General features: G+C 56.1%; 2 protein-coding genes across 10 annotated transcripts; both read right to left on the reverse strand.

Annotated features, from left to right (window-relative positions):
* Nucleotides 1-621: 621 nt before the first annotated feature.
* LOC105496663 (small integral membrane protein 1 (Vel blood group)) lies at nucleotides 622-4,214 on the reverse strand. 7 transcript variants are annotated; one of them, XM_011767191.3, is made up of 4 exons: nucleotides 3,687-3,838; nucleotides 3,312-3,429; nucleotides 1,102-1,286; nucleotides 622-783 (listed from the first exon to the last, which is right to left on the reverse strand). In XM_011767191.3, the coding sequence occupies exons 3-4, from the start codon at nucleotides 1,209-1,211 to the stop codon at nucleotides 657-659; spliced, it is 237 nt and encodes a 78-aa protein (XP_011765493.1). In that variant the 5' UTR covers nucleotides 1,212-1,286; nucleotides 3,312-3,429; nucleotides 3,687-3,838; the 3' UTR covers nucleotides 622-656. The 7 variants fall into 7 exon arrangements, 6 of the variants coding, with proteins under 6 accessions (XP_011765493.1, XP_011765494.1, XP_011765496.1 ...); XM_011767192.2 differs by having other exon boundaries at nucleotides 3,633-3,752; XM_011767194.3 differs by lacking the exons at nucleotides 3,312-3,429; nucleotides 3,687-3,838 and adding an exon at nucleotides 3,141-3,303.
* Nucleotides 4,215-4,943: 729 nt separating this feature from the next.
* On the reverse strand, nucleotides 4,944-24,807 carry LOC105496665 (coiled-coil domain containing 27). 3 transcript variants are annotated; one of them, XM_071067497.1, is made up of 13 exons: nucleotides 24,715-24,807; nucleotides 24,402-24,575; nucleotides 22,945-23,071; nucleotides 21,618-21,728; nucleotides 20,289-20,446; nucleotides 16,103-16,252; nucleotides 14,820-14,909; nucleotides 14,060-14,567; nucleotides 13,703-13,833; nucleotides 10,601-10,678; nucleotides 9,767-9,979; nucleotides 7,016-7,120; nucleotides 4,944-5,188 (listed from the first exon to the last, which is right to left on the reverse strand). In XM_071067497.1, exons 2-13 carry the CDS (start codon nucleotides 24,543-24,545, stop codon nucleotides 5,066-5,068), a joined length of 1,938 nt encoding a protein of 645 aa, XP_070923598.1. In that variant the 5' UTR covers nucleotides 24,546-24,575; nucleotides 24,715-24,807; the 3' UTR covers nucleotides 4,944-5,065. The 3 variants fall into 3 exon arrangements, with proteins under 3 accessions (XP_070923598.1, XP_024653335.2, XP_070923600.1); XM_024797567.2 differs by having other exon boundaries at nucleotides 24,402-24,785; XM_071067499.1 differs by lacking the exons at nucleotides 24,402-24,575; nucleotides 24,715-24,807 and adding an exon at nucleotides 23,998-24,392.
* Nucleotides 24,808-24,926: the final 119 nt, after the last annotated feature.

The following is a 24,926-nucleotide window of genomic DNA, read 5'->3' on the forward strand; positions in this document are numbered from 1 at the left end:
GCACCCAGCCCCTGCGTATGGTGGACTGCCTAGGAAGAACTGTGCCCACTTTACTAAGGAAGACACGGTACATCTGAGACAAGGGCAGGGGACACATAGCCCTTATTGGAGCCATCCTTACAAAACCAGGATTCAGAAAGGCCCAGAGAGGACAGGAGCCTGCCCAGGCCACACGGCTCTGCACACTGCTGCCATGGAGGAAAGCAGCAGGGAGGATCCCACCCCGGGGGGCTGCCAGGGAGGTGGGCTCAGTTTGTCTGCCCAAGGAACCCCTCATCCTGGCCTTGACAAGGGAAGGGGCTGAGCTCTGGGTGAGGGGAGGCTGTGGTTGGGGGCTCCAGGCTGCAGGGCCCAGCCTGGGTGTGTCCTGCAGCTCCTGCTGAGGCTGGACCCAGGCCTCCTAGCCACGTGTACCCAGCTGTTTTTCTGTAGGTCCTTTGAAGGACTGTGTGCCAGGTGTGTGGTACGCCCTCATGTGGGGCCTGTGACAGCTGTGCACCTGGTGTCTTCGTGTGCGTGGCTGCCAGCGCGTGTGCCGTTTGCTGTGTGTGCCATGGGGTCCATGTCTATGTGGGGGTCCATATGGACAGGGGTGTCTCTCCAGGCCTGTGCTCTCACACGTGCAGCCAGCCCCCAGCATGCATGTGGGGCACCATTTATTTGCACTTGTGCACATAGTAGCCAGTGAGGTAGCCCAGGATGAAGATGATCCAGAACAGGGCCACGCCGCCCAGCACCTTCATGGCGATGCCCAGCTTGCCCGTGCACAGCTTCCGGGAGATCCTGGGGTGAGAACCAACTGGAGGTGAGCCCCAGGCCAGGGCCGCGTGAGGGACCCCTAAGTGGACTGTGGCCATTGGTGCGGGTCAGGGGGAGGGGCCTGGCGCTCTGCTGGAGTGAAGAGGAAGCTCTCCCCACCCACAGCCAACCAGAGGGAAGGCCAAGGGCTGCGGTTTGCTGAGCCGCTGGACCGTGGGCTCCCAGCCAGGATGGGGTGGAGGGTGATGGGGCTGGCGGCAGGAGTTAGGGCAGGCGTCTCTGTGGTTGGGCAGGTTAGGCACCCGCCTACTGTGGCTGGCAGGCCGCCCCCAGGCCCCTTACCTGCGGCAGCATGAGGCCTCTTCTGTGCTGGACACAGCCCCTAGGCTGACTCCATCCCTGCTGCCGTCCTCCCACCTACTATAGTGGACGTGGCTCTCCTGGGGCTGCATGCTGTGGGGCTGCAGCAGGAGAGGTGGGGCCTTCACAGTGGTGAGATCAAGACAGGTGGCAAGGCTGTGACTTCACTGTAAAACAACCGAATGGAAGGCAGTAGTCAAGACCCCCTCTGGGGCTGCTGTTAGGGGAGGGGCACTAAGGGTCAGGGGCTGGCTCCCTCACCGGCTCTGTCACCTGACTTAACAGGCGACCTAGACACAGAGTGGTTGAGTCATTTGCCCAGGGTCATGCCGGGAGGATGGGACCAAGCCGACCAAGCCGCTGGAATTCCATCTCAGGCATGTGGGAGGCCAGTGTTTCCTTCCAGCACGCTCCAGGGGCCTCCCTTCCTGGGTGCTTTTATCAGAGAGCCTGCACAGCCGGCCACCCTCAAGAGACAAGGACATTGTGGCCCAACCCAGGATGCAGCCCCTGATAACTGTCCCCCTCCTTAACCCTGCCCGATAAGGCGCCTGCTGACCTCTGGGGAGGCTGGCCCAGGGAGGGTGGGATGGGGCAGGGCAGCAGGTCCGGGGCAGTGGCTACAGCTAGACCGGTCCCTGCCTGGGGAGGATGCGTGGCTGGCCTCAGGCAGTGGCAGCAGCTGTGTCCTTGGCCTGTGTGGGTTGCAGCCCCTCCCCCACCCACACCTCTGGGAGGGCTGGGGCTTGGGGGGCACGATGCACTGAGCACAGGGCCGGGGTGGATTCAAGGCCTCAGGGAGTCCCTACAGAGACAGGAGGGTCGTGGGCTGGGTGGCTGCAGGACAGGCCAGCACTCAGCTCAGTGCCTGGCAGTCCAAGTGCCCACAGAGGCCAGGAGACCACAGGGACTGAGTAGGAACTCCAAGCACTAGCACAGCTGCCCAGCCAGCCTGAGCCAGCCCAGACTCTAATCACCTCCTTTACGCTCTGGCCTCTGTTTCGACCTCCTATTTACCTAAGGGGAAGCGGGTGCAGGGGTTGGAGGGGGTGCCAGAAATTGACAACCCACCCAGGCTGTGGGACTGGGGTTAGCTCTCTGGTCTGCTAGGCCCCCAGTGTCTCTTCTCAGCATCTGGCCCCCAGGAGTGGGGTCCTTGGGCAGGCAGTAGCAGGCCCCTCACTTCTAGGGGCTGAGGCTTTGCTGGGCCCCCTCCAGCAAGGAAGGCTGACCTTCCTCCCAGGTCATCGGCACAGAGGTCTAAAGACACAAGAGCCACTCCCCTGCAAGAAGCCAGCTCAGAAATTCAGGCCCCAGGCAGTTCTGAGACTCCTGGGGCACTTCCGTGTCTGCCCTTCCCCAAAGCCCAAACAGGCAGAGGGAGCTGTCTCAAAGCCATAAAGTGTGCATTCGGTGGGAGCCCGGGCTCAGTGCAGCCTGGCACTCAGGCCCGGGGAGGCCCAGCCTCTACTGGAATATGGGTGCTGTTTTCCCGGAGCATGTGGAGCTGTCAGCCGCCTACCCAAGTTTCACGCCCTCTTACCTGGTGTGCAGAATTCCAGTCTGGTCCCAGCAGCAATGTGGCAGCCCGTTAACAGCCATGACCGGGGTAAGACAAGCTTAATACCACCACCCCTGCTTTCCCAAGTCACCCAGCTGTGGGCCAGGAGCCAGGGTGCAGCAGGGGATGGGGAAGCTTTTGCTTCTGTGAAAGAAGCAGCAGCCACCTCCTTCTTCTAGCCTTGATGTGATGGCTGGAGCTGCAGCAGCCACCTTGCAACCTGACATGCACGCAGCATTAGTCCCAGGAGTGCTGAGTCTCCAAGTCCACTGCAGCAGCCCATCATGGGCCTCCCGGTGGGAGGGGTTAAGCCCAGTGTATTCAACTCTGGGATCCTGGGTTCCTGTCTTGCTGACCTAGATCGCGTGGTTCCCAAGTCACCCCGGTGGACAAAGCCACCAGAGCCGGCCCTTGATGCTGGCCTCCCTCACTTGCCCAGTAAACGTCTCTCCACACTCACGTGAGAGTCACAGCTGTGGCGGCACAAACCCATCGGGGACGCCCCTCCAGGCCCTGGGAGCCTCCGGGGTCCTGGCACCTCCTGGGGGTTTGTGAGTGCAGGAAGATCCTAGGTACACAGCGGCCCCTGCATAGACCTCTTCACCACAGCGCCTCAGGGCCCCACACTTACCCGGGCAATCTTGCCTGAGGGCCGGGGCCTCTGTGCCAGGTTGAGGTCAGAGCCTGGCCGCGGCCCGCACCTCCCAGAGGGGCAGGTCGTGGGCTGAGGTTCGGTAGACGCCTCGAGCCTAAAAAAATAACCGGAGAAGCAGCCTTGCTAAGGGCTGGGAAGGGAAAGTGGCTGGGGTCGGGGGTCCCCAGCGGCCACAAGGAGCCGGGCGGGCAGTTCCGGGCCTGGCCCCGCTCCGCGGATTAGGCCGGTGGGGGTCAGTCCAAGGCACGCCCCCAGCCCCCGCCAATTCTCAGCTAGCAAGGCCGCGCACAGGCCCACCTGCCCACTGTGGCCGCACCGGGAAGCTGCAGCCCGGACCCCAGCGCGCCTCACCTGCGTCCGTGCGTCTCTGGGCTCCGCAGGGGCCGGGCCTGGGCAGGGGGCGAGGGCGGGGGCGGGGCCACGCGAGGAAGGGCTAGAGCCTGCAGCCGGGAGGCACCTGGTCCGGAAGGGGGCGTGGCTAGAGTGGTGGGCGGGGCCGTGCGGGGAAGGGCTGGAGCCAGCGGCAGGGAGATGTCTAGTCCAGAAGGGGCCGGAGGCGGGGCGAGAGGGGGCGGGGTCATGCGGGGAAGGGCGGGAGCCAGCAGCGGGGAGGTGCCTGGTTCAGAAGGGGTCGGGGGCGGGGCGAGAGGGGGCGGGGTCATGCGGGGAAGGGCGGGAGCCAGCAGCGGGGAGGTGCCTGGTTCGGAAGGGGTCGGGGGCGGGGCGAGAGGGGGCGGGGTCATGCGGGGAAGGGCTGGAGCCAGCAGCGCGGAGGTGCGTAGTCCAAAAGTGGCTGGGTGCTGGGCGAGTGGGGCCGGGGCCTGAGGCCGCCCAGTCCCGGGGCCTGGAGGTGCAGGGGGCCGGGCAGGGTCTGAGGGCTACGCTTCCCGCCCCCAGACGGCCCGCCCTCGGGGCCTCCAGGGTCCCCGACTTCCTTCACCCCTGCTGGAGCCGCTACGACGCCACGAGCCCCCCAGCCCCGCGGGGACCCGGCTGCAGCGCCGACGAGACTACGGGAGGCTCTGGGCGCGTCTGGGTCTGAATCTTGGGTATCGAAGACTCGGCCGCGGGGACCGTCCCCCTCCGGGGCCTAAGGGGCATGGTGCCCGCACGTGGCCCACGCTCGGTGCTCGCGGCGGGAAGGGAAGCGGGTGTGGGTGGGGAGCAGAAAAGGGCGATGGGGAGAGCCCCTTCCGAATGTGTTCAGGCGCCCAGAGCCTGCGAGGCTCCGGGGAAGCGTCAGGGACCACAGACACCGTTGCTGTCCGTAAAACTTTCCTTCCAGGACCAGGGGATGGGAACAGAGCCCCCCACCCTCACCATCTTCCAATCCTCCTGCAAGAGAGTGCCCCAACCAGGAGAGGCCCCAGGGCAGGAGGTCACAGACCCCCTCTGTTCAGTAGGTGTGAGGTCTGTGCTGAGTGCTGGCTGGACACCCCGGCTCAGGCGTCTGGCAGCCTGGGGCCTCAAAGGAACCTGTTAGGAGCTAGGGGCACAGGCTGGTGTGCTGACCCCAGTGAGTGAGCTTTGGAATGGGGAGTGTGGTAGTAGTTCAAGGTCGCAGAGGAGAATAGGCCCCCACGTGGATCCCAGAGAAGAAAAAGGTGGGACAGTGCCAACGCCGGAGTTTAATTCTAAGTCTGAGAACAGGACTCGTGGTGGGGGCGGGTGGTTCTGGAGCTGGGCCCTGGCCTCTGCTGGGCTGACCGTATTTGGGCGCCTGGCTGGGCCTACTTGGAGGTCCCCTTCTTGGTTTTGCTGGGCAGGAAGGTCTCTGACTGTTGAAGGGGGGGCACTTTGACGCCTTTCTGCTTCAGCTGATTGTAGTAGTCGCTTCTCTCTGAGATAATTCTCTACACAAGAAACACAACCGTGGAGGTGGCCTTCGCAGTTCCTCACCTTGGCCTTGAGGCTGGTCTGCCCAGTTCATGCCAGCTGCCCGGGACACCACCCTCTCGTCCTCCAGAGGGGCTTGCTGCAGCAGGGGTGTGCTGGTGAATACTTACAACCGGCTCTCCAGGGGGGAGGAAAAAGCAAAACTGCGCCCGGCTTTGTGGCGTTGCCAATTTCTGTGGTGGGAATACTCCCACGGCGGCTGATTTTCAGCCACGGAAGTGAAGTCACAGAACGCGGAGCCGGGGCAGGTGCACACCACCAGCCCACAGAAGCCTGCACTAAGTCCCCTCCTCAGCCCTCTTAGAGTTGTGAGGAACCGGCTGGGCGCGGTGGCTCACGCCTGTAATCCCAGCACTTTGGGAGGCCGAGGCGGGCAGATCACAAGGTCAGGAGATCGAGACCACAGTGAAACCCCATCTCCACTAAAAATCCAAAAAATTAGCCGGGCGCGGTGGCGGGCGTCTGTAGTCCCAGCTACTCGGGAGGCTGAGGCAGGAGAATGGCGTGAACCCGGGAGGCGGAGCTTGCAGTGAGCCGAGATCGCGCCACTGCACTCCAGCCTGGGGGACAGAGCAAGACTCCGTCTCAAAAAAAAAAAAAAAAAAAAAAAGAGTTGTGAGGAACCCCAGACTCCTAGAGACCTTTGAGGTCGTCACATCTATCCCTCAAGTCCTTTCTGTCCTGTGCATAGGGAACGTTGTCCCCACCCCTCTTCCAGTCTCCTCTCTGGGCCGTTGCTGGTTTGTGTCAGGTTATGGCAAACAAGCAAAGGTGCTCTTCCCTGGCTACTGTGCAGTGGGAATACTCCCTCCATCCTCTGTCTTCCCTCTTCCTCTTTCCCTCCCCTTCCTCCTCCCCTCCCCCAGACAACAGTACCAAGGCCGCAGAGATCTCTGCCCACATTACAGCTCTGCCGGAAAGGCACTGTCTGGGGCCCATCTGCTCTGCAGAGAAAGGGAACCAGGCCCCAGGAACGTGGGTGCTGGAAGGTCGTGGGCACACACTGGGGTTTAAGGGCAGCCCCAGAGGGCAAAGTGTGGGTCTTGGGACCAGAAGCAGCTGCTGGCGAGAGGTGACCCCTGCGTAGCACATGGCCCCACACAGAGCCACAGCCGGTGCCAGACTCCCAGATCTCTGAGTCTCACGACACCTTGCAGGTAAGCATGCGCTGTCTGTCACAGAGGGAGGCATCTATGACTCAGAGAAGTGACTGTGTGGCCCACAGCTGGTGGGTGGTGACCCCCTCATGCCCAGTGACCCCAAGGCCTGAATTATTTCTCCTATACCCCTCTACTTCTCCGAGGCCCCTGCTTGGGGACCCCTGGTCAGGAAGGAGCCCAGGAGGCCGTAGCCAGGGTGGGAAGAGTCTGCACCAGGCAGGGCCCTGGATCAGTGGGTGGGGATACCAGCGGAGGGGACCAAGCTGGACAAAGCGGGGCTGGGCTCCTGCTGCGGGAGAGTCTTCATGACCCGAGCGGCTTGTTCCCTGTCCACAGCGCTCAGGATGGGTTGTGGTGGTTACTGCTGGTCTCTGATGCCCCTCCCCCTTTTTGCTGAGCGTGAGTAAGACTCCCATGCCATGCCTCCACCCACCTTAGGATGATTTGGTCCCCTCTGCCTGAGCAGAGAGAAAGGGGGGTCCTGGGGTCCGGGTGAATAGGTGACACAGCTAGGATGAGAACAGAGTCCCTTGAATCTAACCTAGGCCCCCATCCCACCCCCTACCCCAGCTGTGGCCTAGGGGGATGGGGCCCGGATGGAGGCAGCTGAGCTTAGGGGTGTACCTGCAGGGCTTCCAGGATGTCATTGTCAGATATCTCGTTGACCAAGGACTTGGTCCCGGTGATGCTAAAGGTGGCCTGGATGATCTTATTCCTTAGCCTCTCGAGCTATGAGCAAAGGGACAACATCGTCACTCATCTTTGCCCAAGAAGGTACCTGGCCAGTGGGCTGCACCCCCAGCACTTTATTTTTTATAGGCCAGGAAGGAACAGCTCACTCTCACTTTTCATGGCTTTAGAAACTGGAAACTGGGGCCGGAGGAGTCAATGTAGGCTGCCTGAGAGCTAGGAGGTGCCGGATCCAACCCCTGACCCTGCACGGCCCAGCCCCAAAGCCCAAAGGCTCTTTGACACCACGTGGGCTTTTCTAATTGGAAAGTAAAACCTACCCACACACACACACTTTTTTTTTTTTTTTTTTTTTTTTGAGACGGAGTCTCGCTCTGTTGCCCAGGCTGGAGTGCAGTGGCCGGATCTCAGCTCACTGCAAGCTCCGCCTCCCGGGTTCACGCCATTCTCCTGCCTCAGCCTCCCGAGTAGCTGGGACTACAGGCGCCCGCCACCGCGCCCGGCTAGTTTTTTGTTATTTTTTAGTAGAGACGGGTTTTCACCGGGTTAGCCAAGATGGTCTCGATCTCCTGACCTCGTGACCCGCCCGTCTCGGCCTCCCAAAGTGCTGGGATTACAGGCTTGAGCCACCGCGCCCGGCCCACACACATATTTTTAAACCAAGAAACCAAAATAGTACAGAAGCTGCACGTAACCCCTGGACCTTCCTCCGCTGCCCAGGGGAGCTGCAGTGAGTGGACTTCCTGGCCCTTGGCGACACTCTCACTTTAGGCATCTAACAGTGTGCTGCTGGCCCTTCCTCCTCTCCATTAGGACTAGGAGGCGTCTGTGCCACGGACAGCAGCATTGAGCCTGGCCCCTGCGCACAGACCCGGAAGGTGTTCCAGTCTTTTGCTGCCGTGAAGATCCTTGTCTGCCTGTACACTGCAGCCACCTCCCCAGAGGTAGCTAATCATGCCTCCCAGGAAGCTACAGAGGAAATCTCTCCAATCTGCACCCCAGGAGCCTCAGAAAGAAACCCCTGGAGTTATGCGGCACGATCAGCACCCGTTCCTCCTCCAGAAACCGTGACGACGCAGAGGTGCCCAACAGGAGCCGGGCCCGAAAGGCTCAGCTGTACCTCCGAGTGGAAGCACGTCCACACTGCCACTCGGACAGGTTTAAGTAACAGCAGGAATGTCATGGGCCCCTGGCCTGTGTGAGGAGTGGAATCCTTCCCTTCTTTCCAGTATTTATTGAGTGCCCACTTTGTACAAACATCGTGCCAAGTGCTGGAGGTCCTGAGGCCACAAGGGACTGGGCCTTTGTTCTGGGGGTGCCTCCCCAGGGTAGAGGTTGGCAGCTACCCAGGGTGTCCAGCCTCACTTCCCCACATCCGTGGGGCTTCACCATCAGGCTTGGCGCTAGTTCCTGCTCACCCGGACTTAGCTTCAGAGTATTTCTCAACTCAGCTTTCCAGGCTCTACCAGGTCCGTGCAGGCTGACGCACAAATGGACACACCTAGACCGCCTCTGGTCTAATGCTTTCACCAGGACTACGGCTGGATCCCAAACTGTTTTATCAAGGGATACCAGGGGTGGGTGCCACAGTCTGACCCAGCCGGAAGGGGGCAGGCTCAGGCAGGAAAAAGAACACAGTTGAGTTGCAGTTGGCATTCCTGGTGGGAACATGACTTCAAAAGCCTCCATACATGACCTTGACCTTTGCTTAATTTTGGATTCTAAATCAAGGTCAGGGCCAGGCATGGTGGCTGACACCTGTATTCCTAACACTTCGGGAGGCCAAGCCAGGCAGACTGCTGGAGCCCAGGAGTTTGAGACCAGTCTGGACAACATAGTGAGACTGTCGCTACAAAAAGTTTCTAAAATGAGCTGGGTATGATGGCACAGGCCTGTGGTCCCAGCTACTCAGGAGGTGAGGTGGGATGGTGATGGCTTGAGCCTGGGAGGCCGAGGCTGCAGTGAGCTGTTGTCACCCCACTGCACTCCGGACTGGATGATAGAGAAAGACCCTGCCTCAAAAAAGAAAAAAAAAAAAGTCAGCTCTTTATTGATTTCCTTTTTGGCATGGGGCCTTCACAAGCAGGGTGCGCTCTGGCCTTGCTCACGTTTAATACGACGCCCCAGTGGGGTCCTGCCGTTAAGACTGCCTGGTCCAAATCCCAGCACCGCTGCGAAGCAGGCCTGGGGCCCAGGGGGACTGTTCATCCTTTCCTGCTTGTCTGTTAAGTGAGGATCATGGTAACTACTTCATAGTTTGGTTAAAGGAGCCACATGACTTTGATACCAAGAAGGTACTTAGAATGGTGCCTGGCCCAGCAAGCACACCATGACTCAGAGAGGGGTTGATAACACCATTCCTCTCAATCCAGGAGCCCTCCTCCTTTCCAGCCAGTGAGCCATCCCCTTCACAATGCAAGCCAAGACCCGCAGCCCTGCCTGCGGGGCTCCGCCCACCACTGCCATTGACGAATGCTTCCGGGGTGCTCCGTCGCACCCTCACTCCATCCTCTACCCACGCTTCTTGAGCGTCAACTCTGTGTGGGTGCTGGTGTACACAGCAGAAACAGCCCAAGCCCCCGTGTACTCAGAGCCCGGTTCTACCTCGGTGGGCAGTGGGCAGGGGCCTGGGTGCTCGGCCGCCAGCTGCTGGGACAGACCCTCAGGAGGAGGGGCTGGGCATACCCTGGACTGGGAACTTTCCAGGGCCACGCGGACCTGCTGCTCCGACTCCTGAATCATCTCCTTCTTGCTCTGCAAATCCTCCTGCAGCTGCTTCCACCTCTGCAAGTGGTTCTGGTCCAGTTCCACCTGCTCCTGCAGCTGGCTGACCTTGGTGTCCAACTCTGAGATGACACGGTCCCGCTTGGTGAGCTTTCTCTCCAGTTTCGACACTTGCTGGGGACATCCGGGGAGGACAAAGAGGTGGGGTCATTTCATCCAACCTGAGTACGTGTGATACCCGTCCACTTTTTCCTAAAAGATGGCCGGCAGCCAGGTACAGTGGCTCACGTCTGTAATCCCAGCACTTTGGGAAGCTGAGGCGGGTGGATCACGAGGTTAAGAGATTGAGACCAGCCTGACCAACATGGTGAAACCCTGTCTCTACTAAAAATACAAAAATTAGCTGGGCGTGGTGACACATGCTGGTAGTCCCAGCTACCCGGGAGGTTGAGGCAGGAGAATTGCTTGAACCCGGGAGACGGAGGTTGCAGTGAGCTGAGATCGCACCACTGCACTCCAGCCTGGTGACAGAGCAGGACTCTGTCAAAAAAAAAAAAAAAAAAAAAAGACCAGCAACTCTTGCTGGGTCCCTCCAGTCCAGTCTGGGCCCAGCGATTGCGAGGAGCTTTCTGTGCGGACGTGGGCCCAGAGACATGTCGAGTGGCATGCTACCTAAGTTAAGGGACTCTGGCTGGGCTGTGAAGATGCTCCAGCCCCGTCTTGCCCTTCACTGTGTTGGGACTTACAGCAAGAGCAGTGGCCTGACTGACCATGTAACGACACCCAGGCTGTCACCTGTCGGAGGAGCTGGTTGTCCTTCTCAATAAGCCCCATCATCTCTTGGTGTTTCTTATCTTCTCGGAGGTTGGAGAACTGGAAGGAGACAGAGGGGTTGGCATGGGGGTCTCCCAGGTTGAAATAATAGACTGAACACTGGCATCTAACTTTTTCCCTTCCCCAAAGCTCACTAAAATAATAGCAGCGGGATTTCTATTGAAGGCAGGGAGAAGAGGAGAAGACTAAAAATATTTTGGAGAGTTTGAAGATGGCTGAGTGGTATCTGACATCCCAGATCCAAAAAAGCCAAGTAGCCGGCAGTAGGGAAAGCAGAAAACAAGCCCAGTTCACACTTGAGTTCCTTAAAGTCTCAGACATTGTCGGTCCGGGTTCTTCTAAACATGGAGACTAAAATGAGGATGACTGGTGGAATGTTATGTCAGAAATGAAGAGCCCTAGGCTCACACCTGTAATCCCAGCACTTTAGAAGGCTGAGGTGGGTGGATCACTTGAGCTCAAGAATTTGAGAGAAGCATGGGCAACATAGATCCTGTCTCTACAAAAAATAAAAACATTGGTTGGGCGTGGTGGCGTGCGCCTGTGGTCCCAGCTCCTCAGGAGGCTGAGATGAGAGGATCATCTGACCCTGGAGAGGCTGAGGCTGCATTGAGCTGTGATCACACTACTGAACTCCAGCCTGGATGACAGAGTGAGAACCCATCTCAGAAAAATAAAAATAATAAAGAAAACAAAAGAAACTCTCCATTAAAATGCCAAAGCAAAGCGCACTGCTCTGCCCAGGGAGCACGGAGTGGTCACCTGTGTGCTCAGAGTCCAGTCAGCTCGAACATTGGAGCAAAGCTCTCAGATGAATGAGAGACCAAAAGCCAACTTCAAAAGGGAACTTGTAACCAGGCGTGGTGGCTCACAGCTGTAGTCCCAGCACTTTGGAAGGCTGAGGTGGGTGGATCATGAGGTCAGGAGATAGAGACCATCTTGGCTAATGTGGTGAAATCCTGTCTCTACCAAAAATACAAAAAATTAGCCGGGCGTGGTGGTGGATACCTGTAGTCCCAGCTACTCGGGAGGCTGAGGCAGGAGAATGGCATGAACCCAGGAGGCGGAGCTTGCAGTGAGCCAAGATCGCACCACTGCGCTCCAGCCTGGGCGACAGAGCAAGACTCTGTCTCCAAAAAAAATAAAAATAAAAATAAAATAAAATAAAAGGGAACTTGTAGGAAATAGGAGTGGTGCAACAAGTTAGAAAACTAACACTATGATGAACACTGTCATCGAGGGAAGAGAAGATACTGCAATTGTGAAACCAAACACGAGTGCACTTCAAAAAACGAGAAAGGGAACATTCAGAGAACATCAGAGTAAAATATTATAACAAAGTGAAAACTCAAGAGCCGTTGATAAAGTTAAGGAAATCTTCAGAAAGTATCTGTAAAACACAAGGAGACAAAAAGGAGGAGCTAACAGATAAAACAAGAGCAGGACAGGAGGTCCAATCGCTAAAAAATTGAGAGGACACGAAAAAACAATAAAACCAAAGAAAATTCCAGAACTAAAGGACATGAGTTTCCAGATGGCCCCTGAGTGCCCGGTACAACAGATGAAAATACGCCCTCAATAAAGCATAACTCGGAGGTTTCAGATCACCTGCGACAAATATAGATCTTACAACTCTCCAGAGAGGAACAACCATCCCACAAAGAACCGTGAACGTCTTTGGACTTCTCATCAGCAAACCTGAAAACTGTAAGATAACAGAGGAATGCCTCTGTGATGCTGAAGGAAAATGGTTTTCAGACGGGAATGCTATATCCAACCCAGATGTTGCAAGGGTGTACAGTAAGGACATTTGCCAACATATCATGTCCCCAAAACTTTACCCCCTTTCATCCTTTTTTTTTTTTTTTTTTTTTTTTGATGGAGTTTTGCTCTTGTCGCCCAGACTGGAGTGCAATGGTGCAATCTTGGCTCACTGCAACCTCCTTCTCCTGGGTTCAAGTGATTCTCCTGCCTTGGCCTCCTGAGTAGCCGGGATTACAGGCACCCACCACCACACCCGGTTAACTTTTGTATTTTTAGTAGAGCCGGGGTTTCACCATGTTGGCCAGGCTGGTCTTGAACTCCTGACCTGAGGTGATCCACCTGCCTCAGCCTCCCAAAGTGCTCAGATTACAGGTGTGAGCCATCGCGCCTGGCCTCAGTCATCCTTTTTGATAAAACTACTGGAGGATGTGCTCCACCAGAAATAAGTGAACTGGGCAAGAAAGCAAAAGATATGGGATGCAGCCGTTTTCAAGTTGTGGTTTATGAATCTTAGTACTGTTCTGTAAAACTTATTTGAGTGTGTGTGTGTGAGACAAATAACTGTCCCAATGATGTCAGTGCAACATGATTGTGAGAGAATGATATGGGGAGCAGGGTGGATGGAAAGGCTGCCCTTGTGTGTGCTGGGGGGTGACAGGGGAGGAAAAAAGGAAGCATTAAATAATGTTAAGATGGAGAAAAATCTAGAACGGGCATTATGAGCATGCTATTTAGAGATATGGAGATAGATTCATAAAGAATGTGCTGGAAGAATTTAAAATGATGCCTTAGGAGAGGGCAGATGAGAGGGAAGAGGTCAGAGGCTCCTGGTTTTCATGACAGGCCTCGTGGAACTATTTGATCCTTTAAGCGATGTGCATCAATAACTTTGATAAGAATAAAAACTTAAAACACTTAACAAAAACGACAAGAGTGGGCTCAGTGGAGTAGCAGTCTCTCTAAGCACAGAGAGCACCTTCTCACCCCCAGGACTCAGGGGCCAGGAGATGCTTGAGGAGAGGCCAAGAGCCAGTGGCTCATGAGACAGGGACACATGCTTCCAGCCCAGGAGCAGGGCAGAGCTGTGGCTGGACACATGGGCTCCAGCCTCCCACACACCTGCGGGAATCCTGGCGGGGCCGCTCTCAGCCACACAACCCTGGGCCAGCTGCCTGGACGCCCCAGGCTCAAAGTCTCCATCAGTAGATGGGACGGGTGGCGCCTGCCCCGAGCTGCTGGGGGTTAATGAAGTCTGGCCCGTGCTCACGGAGCGGAGGCCGGTACTAAGCGCACGGCCACCTTGTCGGTCATGGCTTGTAGCTGCTGCTTCCGCTCTCGAAGCTCCTTCTGCAGCGTCTCATTTTCCCTATTGATCTTCCGCAGTTGGGATTCTTGGAAATCCAGTTGTTGTTGTAAAGACGCAATCACTCCTGGGCGCAGAGGCAGAGGCGGTGAACAAGAGCAAGCAGGGGCAATGAGGGACCGGAGAGGGCCGGGCCACCGCGCCAGCTGGGAGGGCTCTGCGAGCCTGGGTGAGGCTGCTGACACCTGCCCCTGCTCCAGCTCACTGACCAGAGCAGGCAGCGTCTGGGCGTCCCAGCTCCTGGGCCAGGACCCGCTGAGTGGCCAAAGCCCAGTCCCCTGCCAAGGCCCTACCTGTTGCAAGGGAGTATCTGGTCCTGGTGGCCTCCAGGTTGAACTGGAAGTCCAGGATGACCTGCTCATACTCCTCCAGCTGGGCCAGCAGCTCCTCCTCAAACGACTCGGCCAGGGAGGAAGCACTTCTCCTGGGGATCTCCTCTTCCTCTGGCAGCTCCCTTTCCTCGGAGTCCTCATCCCTGTCCTCTTCCTCCTCTTCCTCCTCCTTGCGTCCCTCCTCATGTACAGCCCCCATCTGGCTCACACCTCCCCTGGCACCTGTGTCCTCCACCCCCTTGGGTTCCCCTTCCAGGCCCTCGTCCTCCTCGCCACCTCCCAGGTCCAGCTCCTTGCCCCTCTCCGGTGCTGCAGACTCCTCCTGCATCTGCGAGATGGGTAGGGCAGGGGCTGGGCAGGGCTGCGGGGCACCCCCAGGGTGGGGAACTCTAATGCTCACGGCGGGGGCACCGGGGAGGACACCTCCTTTCAGGCTGCTGCAGGATCCAGGGAGCAGGGGAGCATCCGCCTGGCAAGGTCACCAACAATGGCCCAGGCACTGCGGCCTCAGTCATGGGTCCTCCCTCTGTCAGGAGACTGCACCTGACCTGTGACTTCAAGGGGTTAACAACCCACCCACCTCACCTGCTCCCCTGGAGTGGGGGCACCCCAGGTCAGGGCTGCAGTGGGGACACGGGGCCTGGGCCTCTTAGCTAAGCAGCCTGGGTGGCTTCTGGGCCGGGGTCCCCCACTGCGTGCCCACTCTCCAGGCAGCCCGCACCTGCTGCCAGTGCTGCAGCTCCTCATCTCTGGAGAAGGCCTTCAGGAGGCTCAGCCTGCCCAGCTTCAGCGAAGCATCTGAGAGCCGCTCCTGCAAGATGCCCCGGGGACCCTCAGCTTTCCATCCCTCCTGCAGCACCCCAGGAACGGACCACTGCCTGTCCTGGAAGGGACAGTGGCCTTTCGTGTCTGGGGAGGGGACCTGCATCCTCCTGCCAAGGGGCTGGGGGATGTGGGTGCTGTGGCAATGGAGGGCACAGGAACCTGTGGATGGGCAACCCTGGGGGGCAGAGGGGCTCTAGGCAGCCCCAGAGCAGCCCCCAGCAAGTGGCCTTGCAGTAAAAGACAAGGCCTTGGAAGTCAGGGAGCCAGCCTTAGACACGCCCACGGTGCATGTCGTTGCCTGGGTGCCCCACCCTCAGACACCCACCAGTAGCCTGGGGAGGACAGAGAGTGGAAGCCCCTGGCTGACCACCTTTCCCTGCCCCTGCCCTGTGTGTCTAGGCAGCCTTCCCTTTAGGCATTTAGGGCATCTGGCATGGTCAGAGGCCTTCCCCCTGGTCCCTGCTTCATCTCTGGCCCCCAGCATAAACTCAGGCTGTCTCCTCAGGTATGAAAGAAATCAGGTCTTAGGAAGATCAGGTGGCCACCGCTGGGCACAACACAGACCTGCCACATCCAGTCGTCTGCCCAGACCTAGAGGTGGGATAGCATCCGCACCCCCACCCCACCCCCACCCCCACCCCATCCCCAACCTCACAGCGGGGCTCACAGCCAGAGAGTAGGGAGAGGGGATTCCCGGCCAGGGCAGGGTGGTCCAAGCTACCACTGCCCATGATGCACACGGCCAGGCCCGGGGAATCCGCCTGCAGGGTGGCCTCCATGACCCAGGATTTCAGAGGTTAGCTCAGCCCTCATTTTATAGATAAAGACCCTGAGCCCAGACAGCGCCATGCCTTGCCCCAGGCAGAAAGCAAGTCAGAAACCAGGTGCAGGTGCCTAGACATCGGCTCACAGCTCTCATTTGTCATTTTGCACCTACGTTCGCCTCTCCCCTGCCTGTTGCATTGGCTCATGGCTCTCATTTGTCATTTCATGCCTCTGTTCGCTTCTCCCCTGCCTGTTGATCAGAACCCTGAGAACTGGTCCGCGTTCCAGCAAGGACCTGGTAGGATCCAGGGGGCCTGGGGGTTTGCCAGGGGTCTGTGTGTCACCAGCAGTTTTGGATGCTTTGGAAACGACTGTCTTAGAGCTCTGCACTGTGCCCCGCTGGGGCTGGCTCACCCTCCTGCCTGGGGACATGGACGCCTCTTGGCCTTTGCCTTTGAGGAGGCATTTCAGCTGCGTCTTCAGGGCCTCCCTCTCCTCCTGGAGCAGCTGGATCTCCTCGTCTTTCTTCTGAACCTGTATCTCCAGCTCGGACAGGCAGTGATCCTGGGCAGAAAACCAGGGGCAGTCCCCGTGGGCCATGCAGCCACACACTCTTCCCCCAACCTGCCTCCAGCCCACCCAGGAGGAGCAGATCTGCTGTCCTGGGACCCCAAAACCCCACGGTCCCAGGGATTTCAAGATGTGTACTGCAGTAAAGAGCTAGCATACACATCTGGAGACCAAGATGTGCCAGCTCTTTACTGCAGCCATGCCTGGCACCTCCAGCGCCTCTGCACCCATCCTAAGAGCAGATCCTAAATCCCCCTCCGAGGAGTTGCAAGGTAGCTTCCCTTTCGGACCTGGCCCGTGGTCTGTCCTTGCACCCCACTATACCACAGGATGCCAGTCTTCTTTGCAGTCCCCACACTTAACTGGCAATACCCTCCAAGCTTCCCTAGGGGCTTGTTGGGGAGCTCCTCAAACTTTTGTTCTCAGAATCTCAACTCCCTCAATTCTTCAAACTTAAAGACAAAAATAAAGATGTTTTCAGGCAAACAGAAATTGAAAGAATCTGTCACCAGCAGATCTGAACTTAGAGAAATACTAAAGGGAGTTCTTCAGGGGGAAGGCAAATGATCCCAACAGAATATTCTGGAAGGAAAGATAACTAGAAGGTCCCCTAAATGTTTGGAAAGTAAGTGATAGGCTTCTGTGTCGCCAATGGGTCAAAAAAGAAATTACAAAGAAAGCTAGAAACATTTTAAACTAATGAAAATGAACATCTGGACACATCAAAGCTCGTGGGACACAGTTAAAGTTGTGATTAACAACAAATTTACAGCCTTAAAATGCATATAGCGGGAGGGCAATGGAAAATCAATGATCCAAGTATCTATCTCAAGAATTCAGAAAAAGAACTAAAAATTAATCCTATAGAAAGTAGAAGGAATAAAGTTAGGTGCGAAAATTTATGATATAGGAAGGGAGAGAGGAGCAAGGGGGAGAGAGAGGAGAGAAGGATAAAGCAAACGTGGCCACATTTAACATCCGGGGAATGGAAAGGTACATGGGAATCTTTATAGTATGAATTCTTACCCCTTTATGCCTGCAATACAAAGTTAAAGGGAAAAAATGTGCAGAAATCACATTTTATCACCCTGGTCATGGTCACCTAAGACACTCTCACGTCTCAAAATAGTTCAAGGACTGCTGGAAAGGAGATCTGATTTCCTGTTGGAGCTGCCGAGTTTACACGATGCCAGCTGCAAACTTGTTGTGGCAGGTGGCTTTCTTGCCACCAAATGAGAAGAGTTCATCTGTGACAGCCCAGATGAAGGCAGAGATGAGATAAAGGAAAGCCTGACGAGCCCCTTGGAGCTCCTGGAGGCAGCCAAGCCTGCAGCCCTTCCCTTGGATGGTTCATGCACATGACCTGGTAAATCCCCTCCCTGCTGCCTGCATGAATAACAACAGCGTATCTGCCTGACTTTTGTCTAATGGTACACTCAGGCCATTTCTCAGAAATGAAATTGCTTGATTAAAAGGTAGGAACACTTTTAAAGCAGTGAAATCTCTAATAATGTCCAGGTAGAGTAGGAGGAGTAAACAAAATGAATATCATGGACCCACAGGAGCAGGAGCTGGGACTGTCAAGCCCCCTTGTGTCTCCATGCAATTATATGACCACGCCCCCAGGTCTCTGTGCCCGGCACCAACTCGACAACATTTTGTGACTCATGTCCATAATTTTCATCAAAACTTTACCAGCTTCAAAAGACCGCAGAGAAAGGAAACAGACACTAGAGAAAAATCAACAAAATCTAAAGCTGATTCTAAGAGAAGGTTATTAACACTGATAAAACTCCAGCGAGACCAATGGGGAAAAAGAGAAAGGAGGCACAAGGCAGCCACGTTGGAAGTGAGACAGAGGCTGTCCTTACCCTGCCCACGCTGCTGCATAAAGGATAGTAATTATGCTTGTACTATGTACAGCCTTAGGCTGATACATTAAAAAACTTATATGAAATAGATGCATTCCTAGAAAAACACAGAACACAAAACTGAAATGAGGAAAAAGAAAATCTGGATATATTTTAAAGGAATTGAATTTGTGTTTTTTTTTTTTTTTTTTTTGAGACGGAGTCTCACACTGTCACCCAGGCTGGAGTGCAGTGGCTTGATCTCAGCTCACTGAAACCTCCTTTCCCTGGGTTCACGCGATTCTCCTGCCTCAGCCTCCCAAGTAGCTGGGATTACTGGCACCCGCCACCATGCCCAGCTAATTTTTTTTTTTTTTTTTTTTTTTTTTTTTTTTTAGTAGAGATGGGGTTTCACTATGTTGGCCAGGCTGGTCTTGAACTCCTGACCTCATGATCCGCCCACCTCAGCCTCCCAAAGTGCTGGGATTACAAGGGTGAGCCACTGTGCCTGGCCTAATTTGTGAGTTTTAAAAGTTTTCCTGCAGGGGCCCAGTGCAGTGGCTCACACCTGCTATCCCAGCACTTTGGGAGTCCAAGGCAAGAGGATCACTTGAGCTCAGGAGTTCGAGGCAAACCCGAGCAACATGGAGAGACCTCGTCTCTACAAAAAAAAGAAAAAAGTTAATGGGCATGGTGGCGTGTGCCTGTGGTCCCTGCTATTCGAGAGGCTGAGGTGGGAAGATTGCTTGAACCCTAGGAGGTCAAGGCTGCAGTAAGCTGGGATCACTCCACTGCACTCCAACCTGGGTGACAAAGTGAGACCTTGTATCATAATAAATTAAATAAATAAATTAAAAACTAAAAGTGCCCCTTTAGATGGAGCCTGCAGTGAGCTCTGATTGTGCCATTGCACTGCAGCCTGGACAACAGAATGAGACCCTTTCTCTAAATAAATAAAGGCCAGGCGCAGCGGCTCACCCTGTCATCCCAGCACTGTAGGAGGCTGAGGCGGGCAGATCACGAGGTCAAGAGATTGAGACCATCCTGGCCGACATGCTGAAACCCTGTCTCTACTAGAAATACAAAAATTAGCTGGGTGTAGTGGCGCGTGCCTGTAATCCCAGCTACTTGGGAGGCTGAGGCAGGAGAACTGCTTGAACCCGGGAGGCAGAGGTAGCAGTGAGCTGAGATGGCGCCCCTGCACTCCAGCCTGGTGACAGAGCGAGACTTCGTCTCAAAAATAAATAAATTAATAAAATAAGAGTGCTCCTGTGAGGAGTCTCCAGACACAGACTCCTTCAATGGCGAATTCTTCAGAATTTAAGGAAGAAACGGCATCAATCTTATACAAACTCTTACAGAGAATAGAAAAAGAAACAAGGTGCCCGGTGCAGTGGTGCTCCCAGCACTTTGGGGGGCCAAGACGGGTGGATCACTTTAGCCCAGGAGTTCCAGACCTGCCTGGGCAACATGGGGAAACCCCATTTCTACAAAATACAAAAGTAGCCAGGTGTGGTGGTGCACACCTGTAGTCCCAGCTACTTGGGAGGCTGAAGTGGGAGGACTGCTTGGGCTCAGGGAGGTCAAGGCTGCAGTGAGCCGGGATCACACCACCACACTCCAGCCTGGGTGACAGAGCGAGACCCTGTCTCAAATAATAATAAAGAAAAGAAATAAAAAGAAAAAAAGTAACTGTTTTCCAGCCTTTTCTTTCATTTTAATGAAGCCAGAATAACTTTGATACTAAGATTTGATGAGGGAATTACAAGACAGTGAAAATATAGGTCAGTCTTTCTTATAAATATAGATTTAAAAAATGACACTACAATGAATCAACTTGTACAGAAATCAAGCTGGTTATTCCTGTTATGATTTTTATTTAGAATACATTCTCTGAAGTAGAGTCTGCGTGCAAAGATGTGTGAATGGCTGGAGGTCATGTGTGCCAGTGAGTCTGAGTTCCATGCCGGCGTAACTGCCACCCACTGGGGTGAGGATGGAGAGGAGTGAGGAGCTTTGTCAAAGCGGGGGGTCTGGAGGTCATTTTAGGCCATGGGGACCTGCTTGATGCAGCTAACCAGATACTAGAACCAGAGCCTGTCAGGGGGCAGGGCTGTCCTCCCAGCCGGAAGCAGAGCGAGGGAGTAGAGAACTGGGATTTGCACCCTCTCCGCCAGTACCTTCTCATGGATGACTGAGAGGTACCAGGGCATCCTCCTTCTCGAGCAGCTCTGGGATGCGACTGAGCTGCTGGTGACCGGACTCAAAGTCTGGGATTTGCTCTTCTTCCTCAAGTAATCGAACTCGCAGGCGCTCTTACTGAAGGGAAGGAGGCGCCCTGTGGCGACAGCAGGGGCCGAATGAGAAGCCAGACCCTTCCCTGCCGAGCTCCTCTGGTGTCCTGGACGACAATGTCCACCCTTCTGAGACTTCCCTCGGAAACCCCTGTCTGCCCAGATCGACTCCGATCTGTCTCCTAGCTCTTGTCACCTCACTTTGGACACAGCGTGATGCTGCTGTGAACACGATGGGGCGCCCACACCCAGCCCAGTGCGTCTGCTGAGGGAGTGAAGGAAGGTGTGGAAGCTCCGGCCAAGACACCCAGGACAGAGGAGCCAGAGCTGGGAGTCGGGACAAGGGGGTCATCCTGATGCTGTCCCTGCACACCTGGTTGCTTGTCACCTCCTGGGGCCTTAGTTTCCCCACCTTTTTTTTTTTTTTTTTTTTTCTGAGACGGAGTCTCACTCTATCTCCCAAGCTGGAGTGCAGTGGCACGATTTCAACTCACTGTAGCCTCTGCCTAACAAATTCAAGCAATTCTCTGCCTCAGCCTCCCGAGTAGCTGGGATTACAGGTGCCCGCCACCATGCCTGGCTAATTTTTTTTTTTTTTTGTATTTTTAGTAGAGATGGGGTTTCACCAGCTTGGCCAGGCAGGTCTTGAACTCCTGACCTCGTGATCCACCCACCTCGGCCTCCCAAAGTGTTGGGATTACAGGCGTGAGCCACTGCGCCCAGCCCAGTTTCTCCATCTTTAAACTGAGGGGAGGGAGGGGATTCTCCACCTTCCTGAGCCTGAGGGCAGCTGGTCACTGCAGACTCTAGGTTTCCTCCAATTAAGGCAAGAAAGGAAACACGGTGCTGTGAATTTCCTCTTGGTAAATGGAAACAGGCACTCCTGTCTGCGGGAACAGTGTCCTGAGGGGTCTCTACCCACAGTGAGGGATGCACCCATCAGCCTCTGGGTAAGGGCGGAGGGGACAAAACTTTCAACTACGATTTTTCCTAAAGACAAGGGGCCATGGTCCTGGGGGGACTGCAGCCTAAGCTGTCAGGCAAGGCAGGGCTAGTTCTGCATAAGGGAGCCCGGGGGCCTTTCTGTGTGACTCCTCAGGAGGCAGGCAGTCCTGGAAGGGAATTCCACATGGCATAAGCAGCGACCCCGCAAGAAGCAGGCCTCGAGCTCAGGGGCCCAGCAGGTGCAGGCAGAGGCCCTAGGGGCTCCCTCACCATCCAGGTTCATGTCCGAACCCTGCCTGGCCAAGAGCAGGTCCCGGGTGCCCCTCCAGGTCTCCGAGCTGTTGTCAATCTCCCAGGACAAATCGGTCTCGGTGGGTGAACCTGCAGAGTGTTAAAGATGCCATCTGGTGACTGCTGTGGTCTCATCTCCCCAAGAACTCCAGGGCAGACTCTTATTTATCCTTAAGCACCAGGTAGGGGCACAGGCAGCTGTTTTTAATGGATGCATGGGACTGAGCAAGGGGCTGGACCAAAGGGTGGGCTTCATCCTCCTGCCTGCCCTGGTGTCTCTGCCTCAACAGACCCGAGTGTGGCTGAATTTCTCTAGCTGATGCCCCCTGTCCCCTGGAGGGCAGACCCCACTTTCCTTCGGTAAAAACGTGCCCTCCTAAAAGTCGAACAGAAGCTCCCCGACCTCCAGACCAGCCCATCCAAGGCAGACCCTGTTTCCCCTAAACCATCACAAAGCGCCCCAATGGCAACTGCCTATGAGCAGTATGTAGACGCAGACCCCACGCCCAGGACACCATGCGGCCCCTCAGTCTCCTCAGAGACCTGCCCACAACAATCCCTGGTCCTGGAGCCCTGGCCGCCGTGGAGACCCTCTTGCTGAGGCGGAGGGGGGCCTGAAGCCTAGAAAGGTGGCAGCCCTGCTTCTGCCTGATGCCAGCTGAGATTCATGGACAGCACAGGACCCCCTCCCCACAACCCCCACCTTGGCCCGGCTACTGGTCACAGGAATTAAGCTCAAGCTCGCCATCCCTAAGAATGGTGTCTTGTGTGGGGACATGGAACCAGTCTAGGTCCAGGAGCAGATGCTGGGATAAAGCCCTGGCTCTGGGCAGCGTCCCCCAGGTGACCACGGAGCTCGGCAGCTGCCTGCTCTGAGCCTCCTGTTCTCATCAGAGCAGTGAGGGGTTGGACCGGACAGCTGCTGGGGCTCCCCAGGGGCACTGTCCCTAACGAGCTATCTGGCTTTATGGGATTCTTTCCTGAAGCTTCCAGAATTTTCAACCATCTCCACTCCCCTAGCCCCTGACCCTACTGAATTTTTAGTGGGTGAGACAATAGAAAAGCAAGAAGTCTGGGGAGACAAATTATAATCACAGTGGCCAGGAGAAGCGGGCCTCCCTCCACCTGCAGCCTCACTGCTGCCCTGGCTCCCTGCGCACAGGGCAGATTTCCAAAGCAGCAGCTGGGGCCACCGTGGAGGCCAACTCTGGTGGCTGCTCGCAGACTGAAGGGTGCAGCAAGTCCTCCCCTGGCCCCTCGACTCTGACAGGCAGTTTCACAGGCGGCCCTGGTGGGGGGCTCTTACCACAGTAGGACATGGATGTGGCCCTGGTGCTGAACTGGGGGCAGTGAGGACGCCTGGGGAAGACCCTTCGAAGTTCCTCCATTTTGGACATGAAGCTGGTGAGGCTGGTGGCATCCTTGGGTTCACTCTGGCAGAGCGGGGAAAATAAGACAGGTGCAGAAGGCCCCTGACTCTAGGCCAGCCCGTCCAAGGGCAGACCCTGCTTCCCTAAACCATCACAAATCACCCCAGTGGCAGGTGCCTATGAGCAGTATGTGGACACAGATCCCATGCCCAGGACACCGTGTCGCCCCTCAGGCCTCCCCAGAGACCTGCCCACGACAACCCCCTGGTGCTGGAGCTCTGGCTGCCCACTGAGAGCCTCTTGGGGACCCTGAGGCCTAGATAGATGGGGGCTCTGCTTCTGCCTGACTGCCGGCTGAGATTCACGGACAGGCTCCCCCACACCCACACATGCTGCTGGTCACGGGCACTAAGCTACTCTCCCACTGAGGTTGAAAGGGCCTGCGTGTGTGCAGGCTGCAGTGGTGTGTCCCCTCCGTCCCCTCTCCAGCACACTGGATACTCAGCAAGAGCCACGCAGACCCACTTTAGAGACCATAACCTGGCCGGGTGCGGTGGCTCACGCCTGGAATCCCAGCACTTTGGGAGGCCAAGGTGGGCGGATCACCTGAGGTTGGGAGTTCAAGACCAGCCTGACCAATATGGAGAAACCCCATCTCTATCAAAAATACAAAAAAAAAAAAAAAAAAAAAAAAAAAAATTAGCTGGGTGTCGTGGCACGTGCTTGTAATTCCAGCTACTTGAGAGGCTGAGGCTGGAGAATCACTTGAACCCGGGAGGCGGAGGTTGTGGTGAGCTGAGATCGCACCACTGCACTCCAGCCTGGGCGACAAGATTGAAACTCCATCTCAAAAAAAAAAAAAAAAAAAAAAGAAAAAAGAAAAAAAGAAACCACAGTCCACTAGGTCCAGGCAATGCATTCACCCAGGAAGCTGCCAGGAGCCGGGGTGACCATCTCGGGCTCCCCTAATACACGGTGGCACAGTGTACCTGTCCGGCTGAGGTCCCCTTCCACATTTTCTCCCCTTCACTCTCCTTTTCAAGATGCACGTCGGGAGTCTTGGGGCAAACTGTGCATCTTCTCCCCTTGGCCAACCAGAGACACCGGGAGCCAAGGTCTGCAAGAGGGGAGGACCGGCCCAAAGCAGCTAACCCAGAAGAAGCCAGTGGCACGTGGGGACTAAGGCACCAGGCCCTTCAGAACCGGAGAGGACCTCAGGGCTCTTTCCACCACTAGCGCTCAATTCGTTGCCTGCCTGGAATCCCCCTTTGGTAACCCATCACCAGAAGGCCTGTGGAATGCTTTGTGGGCTGACGGCTCCATGGGTCCTTGGGGAGGAGGAGAAGCAGGTCACCTCAAGGCCCGTGGCAGCCCTCCTCCCAGGACCCCATACCGTCTTCCTGTAGTAGCGGCTGATGGTCTGGACTGACTTGCTGAGCGTGCGTGGCTTTTGGCGCAGTTTCCATTCTGGGCACTGGGCGTCCCGGCTGGCCACGCTCTGGAGGAGCGCCAGGCCCCTGGCCATCGAGCTGGACATCAAACTGTGCCTCTCAGATGGGCTGGCCTCCTTAGGTAACATGAGGCAAAGACCAAGTGAGCTTTGCTGCCTGAATGTGGACCTGAATGAGGACAGGCCCAGCTATTCCCGTGGATCTCTCTTCAGCCTGGCTTGGGGTATTGAGGGGAAAATGGCCTCGAACATGAACCTGCTAGCTGGTCCAGTGGGAGGAGATCAGCTTCCAGAGCTCCAGGTCCTGTAGGCTCCTGGGAGCAGTGGTGGCATCACAGATGTCTCCATAGAAACCGTTATGCAGCAAAAGGGCCCCACGGCTGGATGTGCTGGAGGCCAGTGCTGTGACATCAGGTTTTTGAGAAGAGCAAAGCTCAGTACTGAAGGTTGGCTTCTGGGCTGGGTGCG

Source organism: Macaca nemestrina, chromosome 1, assembly GCF_043159975.1.
Source record: "Macaca nemestrina isolate mMacNem1 chromosome 1, mMacNem.hap1, whole genome shotgun sequence".
Lineage (NCBI taxonomy): Eukaryota > Metazoa > Chordata > Mammalia > Primates > Cercopithecidae > Macaca > Macaca nemestrina.